The 12,742-nt window shown below is 30.5% G+C and overlaps 2 protein-coding genes and 1 long non-coding RNA gene across 4 annotated transcripts; 2 read left to right on the top strand and 1 right to left on the bottom strand.

Moving 5' to 3' along the window:
• Positions 1 to 1,144: 1,144 nt before the first annotated feature.
• LOC113518045 (uncharacterized) lies at positions 1,145 to 3,050 on the top strand. Its single transcript, XM_026902802.3, is given in 1 exon segment — positions 1,145 to 3,050. A coding segment is annotated over 1 exon segment (1,830 nt). The 5' UTR covers positions 1,145 to 1,180; the 3' UTR covers positions 3,011 to 3,050.
• A 3,149-nt stretch (positions 3,051 to 6,199) lies between these two features.
• LOC113521091 (lysophospholipase-like protein 1) lies at positions 6,200 to 9,411 on the top strand. Its single transcript, XM_026906528.3, has 4 exons — positions 6,200 to 6,621; positions 6,942 to 7,208; positions 7,754 to 7,897; positions 8,442 to 9,411. The coding sequence occupies exons 1-4, from the start codon at positions 6,540 to 6,542 to the stop codon at positions 8,636 to 8,638; spliced, it is 690 nt and encodes a 229-aa protein (XP_026762329.2). The 5' UTR covers positions 6,200 to 6,539; the 3' UTR covers positions 8,639 to 9,411.
• Positions 9,412 to 9,615: 204 nt separating this feature from the next.
• LOC128201027 (uncharacterized) lies at positions 9,616 to 10,870 on the bottom strand. Of its 2 annotated transcripts, XR_008253023.1 has the most exons (3): positions 10,806 to 10,870; positions 10,425 to 10,727; positions 9,616 to 9,894 (listed from the first exon to the last, which is right to left on the bottom strand). It is a non-coding gene; the product is annotated as an uncharacterized LOC128201027 (long non-coding RNA). The 2 variants fall into 2 exon arrangements; XR_008253022.1 differs by lacking the exon at positions 10,806 to 10,870 and having other exon boundaries at positions 10,425 to 10,795.
• Positions 10,871 to 12,742: the final 1,872 nt, after the last annotated feature.

The raw sequence follows: 12,742 nt of genomic DNA, 5'->3' as shown, positions 1-12,742 counted from the left end.
ATTGGTATATTTACGAGTTCTACCGTAGTACCAGTGCTGCAGAAACAGCTTGAAGGAATAATGATGTGTACGGCGCTAGTGTCGCAAAAGAAAGCACGATACGTTTTTGGTTTTACCCTTTTGGTTCTGGAAATTTCAAGCTTCAGAACCAATCCCGTGGACAGCCGGAGACCAAAGTGGAAAATGAAGAATTAAAAGCTATTGTTGAAGCGGATCCACCACAAAGCACTTCAGAGATAGCTGCAGGCTTCGGGGTAAGTGATAAAACTGTATTAATCCACTTGAAGCAAATCGGGAAAGTAAAAAATCTTGAATGATGGGTACCTCATAAAATGAGTGAATCGAAATTGCAAATAAATGTCGACTGCTGTGTTACTTTCTCAACCTACACAATAATGAAGAGATTTTAAATCGAATCATTACTTGTAATGAAAAATAGATATTGTAGGATAATCGGAAGTTCTCGTCGCAATGGCTGATCCCAGCCAAATCCTGCCCTAAACGAAATGACTGAGAAAAAGTTACTTGTGAGTGTTTAGTGGACTAGCGCTGGTGTCATTCACTACAGCTTTCTAAAATCTGACCAAAAACTTACGGCAGATATCTATTGTCAGCAACTGCAAACCATGAAAGAAGAACTAACTGCTAAACAACCGTAATTGGTCAATCGCTCTAGGCCACTGCTACTTCACGACAACGCAAGACCACACACTACACAACAAACAACCATTATTTCAGATGAACTACAATTGAAATGTCTGCGACATCCACCGTACTCCGCAAACCTTGCTCCAACAGATTATATTTTTTTCTGGAATATGGACAACTTCTTACAAGGAAAAAATTCCACTCCGATGCGGCAGTCCAAACCGCCTTCAAAGAATTTATTGATTCTCACCCGAACTACCTATAAGATGGCAAAAGTGCATAGATCATAACGGTGCATACTTTAATAATTAAATATATTTTACAAAAAAAAGACTTTATATGCCTTCCGTACAAAACGCCAATTTTATATGTAAGGACCTAATAATATAATATTGCCAAAACCATAGAGTAAAATAGTATTGAAAATAAAATAATAGTGAAAAACAATGTCAATATATCATAAGCTTTAGACATTTTGATGCATTTTTAAATTTCTTAATAAATATTATTTTCCTTTTTATAACTTATAATAATGGCATTTAGTATTGGACAAAGATTTTTACTCACACCGAAGTACTACAGATTACTCGATCCAGGAGCATATCAAACAGACGATAAACATAACATAAACTTGAATAAAATTTCATTTCCAACTAAAAGTCCTCGTAATACGCGAGCTGATATACAAATAGGGACTCATTCTATGTATGATGCAGATCTGCATCCAAAAATTTCAAACTTTCAAAAATCTAAAATACCTCCATTTCCATACAAAAGTTTCGATATAGTAGATTTCGAAAAAAATATTTGTCAGTGTGGTAAAGAAAGTATCTGTAGATGTTCATTTGACAATAAGAAAACTGAAGAAAATGGACGCCGAGCAAAAGTGCACGAGTGTTTATATAATAGAACGCCACCAAGATCGGTATTGGGAGAAGATGGTCTGTCAATTCCTTCTAAAAAAGATAATGGATTTAAAATATCAGTAAACGGTACTCAAAAACGTATAAGAAATGAGATTGATGACAAAACTCCGCCATTTTATGACGCTAGAGTTAACGAATCTACAGCTTTTTATCATGGGTGGAAATGGAGTAAGTGGAGTTCTAAGCGGTCAATAAAATATAATAAAATAAGACCGGGTCCTGCAGATTACTGTTTACAACGCGACCCAACTGAAGAAGAGATATGTGACGAAAGAGTACGAGCATATAAACGTAAAACATCTAAACAGTTGCGTTTTATTGAAACGCTTCAACAAAGAAATATATCAGAAAGACGTCCTAGTCCAGCTACATACAGTCCAAATTTTTCAAACGGTGCTAAAATCAAATTTTCTGTTCCCAAAGCAGAAAGGTTTCCAATGTTCAAAAACGACAAACACCCTGGGCCAGCTGAGTATATCATAAAGAGAACATTTGATCCACCAGATTACCCAAAAATACAATGTCACGCTAAGTTATCTGGATCTAATTGCTTTGGTATTAAAAGTCAAAGATTTAAGACTCGTCGAGAAGAGGGACCAAGCCCTGCTAGTTATAATATCAGTTTTAAACATTATTACTTTACACACTGTTCCAAAGCACCATTTCAATCATCGTCAATGAGATTTAAAGAAAACTTACTAAGAGAAGATAATGATAAAGTAATAGACGATAAACAAGAAAACACTGACGAAACAAAAAAAAGTCCGTCTGGTAATCTCACTTGGGGATTTAAATCAAAAACAATAAGAATGAAACCACTAATAAAGAAAATTAATGAACCAAGTCCAGCTGACCTCCCTCAGTTAAAAAATAAAGTGGAACGACTCCCGCAATCTCAATATAATGCACCATTTTTTACTTCAGAAGGTCGATTTCAGCCTTGGTACGATTGGATGCCGATGTTTAATCGAGAGCAGACTCCTGGCCCTTGTGACTATAGTTTAGAACGGCCTAAATGTTTACCAACTGTATGTTATGGTTCCCTAAATAGAGAATCACGTTTTTTTTCATATAAAACTATAACACCTGCACCTAATGAATATAAAATCGGAGGTGGCATAGAAGCAATACTCGATACTCATAATCAAAGACTAAAAAACAATGTAATAAATAATCATAAATTTAATTGGAAACCATCACAAAAATTGAAGAAATTAAGCTCTGGACAATTTTAAAAACAAATTTATTTAATAACACAACAGGAAATAATGTTATTAAATAAATCAATAGGACTATTAGACACACCTGAAACTTTCGATAAAAAAACGTTTAACACCCAAGTTAGTTCTAGTTATAAGAAAATTAACAAGCATAATAGAAAACCTAAATTATTACATTATTTTTTATACAATAAACAAATACGTGACTATTTCTAACGATATTCTGTTCCTGCAAAAGTTTTTGTACGTGTCTTATTGTTTTGGTCCATTATTATATTATTATTATTTTATAATTACAAATTAACTATTTTTGTTTTTAATAAATTTTCATTACGAAATTTAAAAATATTGACTTTTATATTATATAATGATATAAAAACGCTAATCTAGTCATAGAAGCGAAAGAAAGGTTCTAATATTGTCATGGACGTTGTAAAAACCACGGACTGCTAATTGAATATCTAACCAGAAATTGTTAGTTAAGCCTAGTTTGAATTTTATATCACGAAAGTATGACGCTGTTTTTATATTCAATATATTTTATACAATAATTTAAAAATTGTTATCATAATAAATAGATATATTCCACTCAAAGCTTTATACTACAACTTGTTTACGTTAAAGCTTGTGCAGGCTGTGGACATTTTGTTTACGAACGGTAAATTTCATTTTATTTAACGTGGGCATTTTCAAGGTCATAAAATCTCTTGGTCAGGACGCATTTATTGAAAAGGATAAATTACTAATACACCTGCTGTTGCACAGCGGACAAGAAATAGGGGGTAAAAGGTCAATTAATATTGCAATGTATGGTATTATCAAGATATTACGATTTATTGTTTTTTAAAAAATAACTTTTAAAGATAGAATATGTCATTTGGATCAGAAATTTTGAACAAGTAAATATTTTAAAATAAAGATAGTCTATGACAGTGGTTAATATTTATATAATAAACACTCTTCCTACGAAATCAAATTTATCACAACAACAAAATCTGTTACTTATGCTCTTTATATATCAACATTCAAAATTAGTAAGATAATTTTTTTAAGAGTTAAAAGCGTTCATATCTAAGTATACATCGTCAACATTAACCTATTTTAAAACATAATCATACTTTTTTCAATATTTCTAGTCGATTATTTAAAAAGTGCTTTGATAGCGAACTAAAACGTTATTCAAGCAATAATATTTTATTAACTGTCACTAAAAATTTTAATTTTAATAGTAATAACGTATTTTATAAATTTCAAAATAAGATTTAAAGTTAGCGCAAAGTTTTAAGTAGTGGATTATATATGCAATGTATTCTACGATTAATGATTTGGTTTACTAGCTAAGAACTTTTTGAATAATCAATCATAATCATAGAAAATTATTAAATTGTTTTTGAAAATTTACGCAAAATTGCAACGTTTCAAAATTTCGTGAAGCAAAAGATAAATGTGGTTGCCAACTCAAAAAAAACAAAAGAATAAAAACCTGTGGCTAAAGGACTAGTATCCAAATCCAAACAATCAAATATGACAGACCTGTATTATCGCTTCCTATCCACCCAGTGTTGCCAGGTTGGACAATTTGTGCTTTTTAGGCTATCTTAATAATTATTAGAAGCGATTTTAGGCTACAAAGAATGTTTATAGTTAATTATTTTTGACAATTTTTTATGTAGTTTTAATAGAACCTTAGCAGAAAACAGACATTCAGACTTACAGATTTTCAAAACGTTTAGCGAATTATACGTACCATTCACGAGTTTTAATTTTTTAACAACATGTAGCAAATTTATCTAATTTGACATTTTTTAACGGATGATAATAAAAGGTAACCGTAGGTGCAATTAGAAAGGGAACTGGATGGGCTATGTCCATCTTAGCGTTGTTTGATGCCTAACCCAGGATGCAAGTAAAGCTTCGAAAAACGTACATAGGTATGCGTCTTTTTTAAAGAACTAATTCCCTAGAATATAATTATAAATATGCCAATGATAGCAGCCTCGTCTGCGCTATTGCTAGCAATGTGATAGCTATTGATATAATTACAATTTGCAAAAATGTATGTGAATAACATTGCAAAATAAAACTATTTTTCTAACTAGCACAGTATTAAAGAAATTATCGAATTACCTCCAAAAACAAACTTAGTTTTTCAGTTGTATTTTTTTTATGCTTGTTACCTCATAACTTTGTCAGACATAAATCGGTTTGGTTAATTATTTTTTATGAGAAATGATATACTTTTAGATAGATGACATAGTTTCATGAAAACTGATTTAGTAGTTTAGGTTTGAAATTAAAATAACTAATTCAGCGAAATTGAAGTCGATTTTTTCTGGAACACAATCTTAAATTAGTTAAAGGCATGTACGGAACGCAGGGTAGGGTAGATTGAAGCGATTTTAGGCTACATTGTAATAAAAATATTTAGGCGATTTTACGCTCTTAGTGTCGAGTTTATGGCGATTTTCTGTCCTTTTTATCTGGCAACACTACAACCGCTCTAGTGATGAGACTCGAGTGATTTTTTTTCACTCGAGTCACTCGGTACTGATAATTTACTCACTCGAATGCCACTCGAGTGAAGATAAAACTCGAGTGATTTTTATTGACTCGAGTCACTCGGAATATAAAACTCGAGTGACCAAAATTTTAAAACGAATAAAACAGTATTAATTTTACATAGAAAATGTGTATTCATTTTCTCAAAAAAAAAATCTAAACAAAATGTAAAAAATAGAATTTTCCTTCAAACTAAACCTGTCGTACATAATCAAGAAACCTCTTATATCAACTATCAGTCAAATTAAAATATTATACCATAATCTACTACTAATAAGTTCTAATCCAATTTAATTTATTCTAACAAGGAACTTTCATGAGATCCAAATATAAACAGTTTTATTATGTTCTTACACAATTTATGTAATAATATACGTGTTTTAAAATTAACTTAAATAAAACTTAAATAAACTCAACAAAAAAAAAAAAAAACAAAAATAATGTATCTTTAATGAGATAACAAATTTAACTGAAATTGGTGTAATAACTACTTTAAAAAAATAAATTGATCAATTTTTTCCCTACCAAACGGCTTCGATAATATCGACTTCAGCACACTTGCTAAAATAATAGAAGAATATTTCTCCGTAACCTCTTTAGTAGTAACAGTTTGCGAAAAAAGTTTTGAATGATAAGTATTGTAATAGTTAGGTATGCTTTATTATTGTCAGAAGTCCATAAATCTGTTGTAGCAGCCGTATATTCAACTAAATGTAGAATATCTACAATTATAGTGCGTGCGGCATGATAAGCATCAGGAAGAATTTTCTCTCTTAAAAGTTTCCTGCTACCGCGGGTAAACTTGTCACAATTTGAATTTCTCACTCAGTTCGGTATAAACCACTCGAGTGGTACGAGTCAACTCGAGTCACTCGTAATTTGAGTCGACGCGAGTCACTCGAAACTCGAGTCGTCAAAAATTTAACTCGAGTGCATGTAATATAAAAACTACTCGAGTCACTCGAGTGAAAAGCAACTCGAATCCCATCACTACCCCGCTCTAGTCGATCAATTTCTACCGCTTATATACTCTGATCAATCTAAGCCAAAAAACAAATTTTCGATAACTCTTTAGTTGATTGTGTTTCTTTTTGTTTTTCTTATTATATTGATAAAAATAAAATTTTCAAATAAAATATTTTAATTTGAATAAAATATTTTATCCTTTTTTTTAAATAAACATACTATGTCGAAACTAGGTTCTTTACATTTTACAAAACCAACCGGTCCCGGTCACAGCGCAACTGTAATTTTTTTTCATGGATCAGGTATGTTTAATATTATAGTACTACCTACCTAATTTTTAAAATAGCCGATTTCTTCAAAAAAAGTTTATATTTTTTATTTCTTTTTTCGATTATTATTATAATCATCTGAAAAATGTTTGACTGATACAAGATTTCAGAATAAAAAGCGAATTTCGGCTTGTTTCAGTGTTATTCGGAATTCATATTTTTCGAGATCATTTATTTCAAAACTACCCTCTATTTTTCTCTAACAGCTCTCAACTCTAACTAGCAGTTAATTTTTTATTTATTAATATCTAGTTTCTATGAATATATTATTAGATTTCGTACTCCTATTACAGGGTCATCAGGTGCTAATATGAAAGAATGGGTCCGCATTATGCATAAAAACTTCTCATTTCCCTATATCAAAGTTTTGTATCCAACGGCTCCACTGCAACCTTATACTCCATGTAATGGTGAAAAGAGCAATGTTTGGTTTGACCGGTTTGATATATCACCAATGGTCCCTGAAAAGATTGAATCAATTGCTGAAATTGAGACTGAAGTAAAACGTTTAATAAAGAATGAAAATGATGTTGGAATACCAAGCAGCAGAATAATTGTTGGTATGTTAATATCATCATTATCATCATTCCAGCCATTATCTGATCACTACTGGACATAGGCCTCCCCCATAGACTGCCATAAGAAACAGTTCTGAGCCACCCACATCTACTGACTCCCTGCAGTGCATTTGAGGTTGTCATTCCATTTAGTGAGGGTCATCTTACACTGTTTTTACCCATATGGGGTTGCCACTCAAGAACCTTTCTTCCATCAGTTATTGATTCTTAAAGCTACATAACCTGCCCATTGCCACTTCAGCTTGCTTATCCTTTGGGCTATGTGGGTTACTTTGGTTCTTTTGTGGATACCCTCATTTTGAATTCCATTATCTAAAGAAACTTTGTGCATAACCTTCTTCATAGTCCACTGAGTAATTCGAAGCTTTTGCATATGGGCAAACGTGTAGGACAATGTTTCAGTTCCATAAGTCATCACTGGAAACAGGCACTGGTAAAAGACCTTAGTCTTCAAACTGAGGTATTTAAGATGAAACTTCTTTTTTTTTACAACTTTTAGTTCATGTTATTTGTGTTTCTTCTTGCAGGTGGTTTCTCAATGGGTGGATCACTATCATACCACACTGCATTTAAATGGGATACTAATTTAGCTGGTGTCTTTGTAATGAGTTCTTTTTTGAATCATTATTCTACTGTATACCAAGAACTCCAGAATGATGTTAGAATGTCAGGTATGTATTTAGTTATTATTATATACCAGTGATCTGTCTGATATTCTACTAATTATGCTTTGATTATGTATGTGACTTAGAAAAAAAAATACACCTCGGAAGGTAGGGTCAAAGGAGTATTTTTTAGGGGAATAAAAGTAACATAAATAAAATATTGTAGATATGTGTAAACATAGTATGTATCAAAGATGATATTAATCACTTTGAAGGAAGCTGTAACTGATTAAAATCAGATTAAACTTTAAAAGTTATTACTATATCAATTTGTCTTAATTGAATATTTTGAAAAGTGATTTAAGTGCCCCCTATCTCAGATCACATTACATATAATCTCAAATAAAAATTTGTTTATCAGACTTTCAATTGACACTAGTGGCAAATTTGTAACATTTCAATGTAAGTTATGAACCTTTCAAAGTTGCATAGTTTTTACTATTGCAAAATCTTCTGCAAGTGTTAGTTATTAATAACTGTGTAGTTAATAGTTTTGCACAGTTGTAATGCTTAAGCTATATTATTTATTTATAAAACAATTTTTTTGCAGTACCGCCTCTACTCCAAATACATGGTGAGTCTGATTATTTGGTTCCTTTCAATTGGGGCCAAACTACCTTTAATCGACTCAAAGAACTGGGAGTGCAGGGAGAGTTCTATGCCATGGAGAGATTGGGGCATTCAATTAATAGGCGAGGGATGACCATTGTTAAAGAGTGGATAGAAAAACAGTTGCCTGAAAAATAATTTAAATTAGAATATGTTGTAAAAAAACACGCATGCTGTGATAAGTGTAACAATTTAGTGTGATATAACTTTGTGGAATAATTTTATATTATAATGTAAAAAAAGGGGTATGTAGTATCTGAATATTAATTACTATTTATAAATTTTATTATTTATTAATTTATTTTTTATTACTTTAGAATTCTTATTTAAGAATTTAAAATTAGTAAAAATGAATTTGTTATTATTTAATTATGAAGTGGGGTACCTATGTTATCACGTGTGGACTATACATGTGAGTATATATACTTAATTATAGGTATAAGTGTTGTAAATAAACATTTTCATGAAAACTGTTGGTAATAGTATTGTTTCTATGTGACATAATAGGAAGTAACATGTTGTACAGAGATGAAAATAATTAATTAAGAATCTCTAAGTGTTTTATGCTATGCTCTTTAATGGTGCTTTCATTCTTCTCTAACAAACTTAAAAATTTTTTGTTTAAGATAAATATGTTGGTAAATTTAATTAAAGCACTCAGTTAACACAAATTTTTCAATTTTAAATTAAAGGTACAGTCATAGATACAATATAGAAATGTATATAATCCTAGTTCATGCGCCACTTTTTATGCTGTCCTAATTTACGCGTGGAAATTGCGGGTCACAGCATTGTATATTATATGATTGACATAAATCATAGATTTTAAAATTAAATATCAAAAACAAAAACTAAATATCATCATTTTACAATTTGATAAATGGCAATAAAATATTATAATGCATGTCCAATTATAGTTTTATTTAAATTTGCAATATGTGAAATAAATTAATATCATAATGCATGGATAAATACATAAACTAATATATGAAACTGTTCTGTTAAATTGGTCATGTCATTCATGAATATTTATAATGTAATAAAATACACATATACACTTAATTCCTAATGTTTCTAATAATAGTGCCTTTTAATTAAAATATTGGAAATAAAAATTTTTTTAATTTAAAAAGTATTTTTATTTCTATTCACCGATTCAGAGACTATATTTGGCAGTGAAAACAACAAATATGGTGATAGTATTTTTTTCATTAGATCCAGGCTCATCTCAATATGAACTGAATACATTATTTATATTTTGCTTATATATAGCTTGGCTTTAGCACCCCTTTTGGTATAGCTTGGCGTGCGCCGGTGGCTGAAGGGGGCTTGGCTTGGCATTGGCTTGCCAATTGCGACATCCTGTGGTTTGATATTGTGCAGGCCTCTGAAACCTAAGAACAGGAATTACATAAAAGGAACCATAAAATAAAAACAGTTAAATCATATAATTATCTCCTTTTCTCTTATGTAAACATAATTACCAAAAAGAGAATGAAAAATATACTATCAATTGCTATTTTTCTCAATTCATAGCAGGCTAATATATAGAATAAAGAATATATTGATTGGTACTACTGATAAAGTAAATTTATCGATATTTATTATTGTTCATGTAATAATGAAATAAATAAAAAATATTACTATATTGATTAAAAATATAATCATAGTTTGATGAGACTAATTCACTATATCTTCCTTCTAATTTTATGGTTTCTTAGCTTTGAAATAAAATCGATTTGGTACTTCATGAGTGTGCAGGTGAACAGTAATATAATTATAGTCTTTATAAAACTTGAAATACAAAGGAGAATGGTAGAGTAAATTGAATAGTCTACCTCTGTATCATTTCAACACTTTAACAATTATGCAAGTACTAAGACATTTAGCAGGAATAATTAGTGACATAATTAATCAGACATACCTATATATATATTTTTTTTATGTAACTTAGAATGGCAATAATCTGATGCTCTTTAAAAGCTTTTTCCATTGCCTATAGACATGCATCATGGGCATTACAGAATATATGAAAATGGCACCTCTCATGTTTTTCATTTCTGAGATTAGTATGTGCCTATGTATTTACTATAACTGCACTGCCATATTCCACTCATTAAACAATAACACAACATAGTTATGCAAGGTTAGTTGTTTCACAATTAAGGGCAGAAATACTAGTTAGGCCATGGAATTTCACAGAAAATCACAAATAACTTTTGCAGAGCTGAAATTTTGATCTGTTATATGATTAAGAAAAACATTTACAACTTCTATTAAATATAATATATAATATAACTCATACATTTTTAGTTACTTGTGAAAACATATATTATAAATAATTTACAATTATGAAAAGATATATATATATATATATATATATATATATATATATATATATATATATATATATATATATATATATATATATAGTCAATGTATATATATATATATATATAGTCTATAGATTAGTAATGCACAGATTTCTAATGTAATGTCGTAAATAAAGACATTTTTTTGCGCTTACATTGCAAACGCTGGCTGGCGTTTGCAATGTAAGCGCACGCTGGCGAGATAAATCAAAATATTGTACTACAGTATTGTACCCCTTCAACTTCAAAGGTCAACAAAAAAGTCCGTGATGGTTCATCTATCTCTGAAGGATTAACCGACAATAACCATTTTTTATTCCTTACATTTTACGGAAAAAAGGCTTATTTACAAAGTGATTTTAAGCAATATAGCATTAATTTTTATCCAATAAAGTACCTTAAATACATTGTCCATTTAATATAGATCAATATGGCCCTTACAAAATGTAATTTAAATGAATATTTCCGAAGATATTACAGATTTAAAATGCAGGGACATAGCGGTGTGGCGATACCAGCCCGGCTGGCGGCGCGTGCCGCACTCCGCCCTATAGCACTTTATCATGTTTATATTGTCTAATGACAAAAAAGTTGTAAATGTTGTTTATAAGGACATACTGTAAGTAGGTATATTTAGTATCAGCATTGCACCCGTGCGAAGCCGGGGCGGGTCGCTAATATTATATAATATCTTTGCTAATTGTGAGCTGCTTTTGATAAGTTGTTTATTAAATAAAAAGAGTAGACCTGCTTCTGTATTTTGTATTTCGTATTTTGTTAAGGGTAGGACATTACATTTAAACCTTTTTAAAATAAGCTGACGGCCCACCTAACCTATAATAACCATCGCCTGTAGATATGAACAGTAGTATGGACATAATAAAATATACTATGTCGCCCGTGATAGTCTTTATGTACCTATTACCGATCCTGAATATTAATAATTTTACCCTACCCTATTATTTTATCGCCATATTCCACAAATTCCCTCCTGCAAACCCAAAACCATTTAAATACGACTTCTTTATCGCAGTAATACGAATAGCACATAAGTTCCCAAGCAGACAACTTTTGTACAAAGTTTCCCTCTGGTAAAAAACGTAAATAATAAAAATATAGAAGTATAAAACCTCAGACTTTAAGAATGGTAATGTATTCGTACATTGATCAAGACAACACCAGTTATTTTTAATTAAAAACTGAATACTGAAGCGATTAGGTCTACCAGAATCTGATGACAAAAAGGGAAAAAAGAAATTGACGCTAGCAATACTGGGGAAATTGGAGTAAATCTTTTGATAATTTTTTTTGTTGGAGTTTTAATATTGACTGTTGACACTGAGGTCTTTTAAAACAATGTATAATTTTTTAGTTCTGTGACAGATTTTTATAAGACGTCTCGTATTTTTTTCACTTATTATTTTATATCACAAATACATATATGTTATATTACTGCATCCTGCTATAGTCTGACCAGCGAGTCGTGTCCCCTCGAAACCGCGGCAAATTTAAAAAAATATGTGATAGTAATACTGAAAATACTGCGAAATACTTTTATCATTTGATACTTGTATCATTATTCTCAAAGGAATATATTTATTTATTATAGTTATATCTTTATCTTGTTAACTAAAAACTACATGAAATAAAAAGGAAATAAAAACATGTAATTATTTAAACACAATATATTTATGCAGATTCATAAACAAAATCAGAATCAAGAAATTCAATGCATAAATCGTCATAATCTAGTGATTATGACGATTTATGCATTGAATTTCATCATCACTTCGAATGACACAGCTTTGTTGACAGCAACCTTTTTTATTCTTTTTAAGGTTCTTACAGATGCTCTACAGTTAGCAAGTAC

Source organism: Galleria mellonella, unplaced genomic scaffold (assembly GCF_026898425.1).
Source record: "Galleria mellonella isolate WM207_F2 unplaced genomic scaffold, CSIRO_AGI_GalMel_v1 utg33, whole genome shotgun sequence".
Classification (NCBI taxonomy): Eukaryota; Metazoa; Arthropoda; class Insecta; order Lepidoptera; family Pyralidae; genus Galleria; species Galleria mellonella.
Note: the sequence above shows the minus strand (reverse complement) of the source record. Positions and strands in the feature narration are given on the sequence as shown.

Bases quoted from the DNA above. Each gene is read 5' to 3' on its own strand.
- LOC113521091 (XM_026906528.3), top strand. From the start codon at position 6,540: ATGTCGAAACTAGGTTCTTTACATTTTACAAAACCAACCGGTCCCGGT. The intron at 7,209-7,753 runs GTATGTTAATAT...TTCTTCTTGCAG, and splicing joins AAGCAGCAGAATAATTGTTG to GTGGTTTCTCAATGGGTGGA. The intron at 7,898-8,441 runs GTATGTATTTAG...ATTTTTTTGCAG, and splicing joins GAATGATGTTAGAATGTCAG to TACCGCCTCTACTCCAAATA.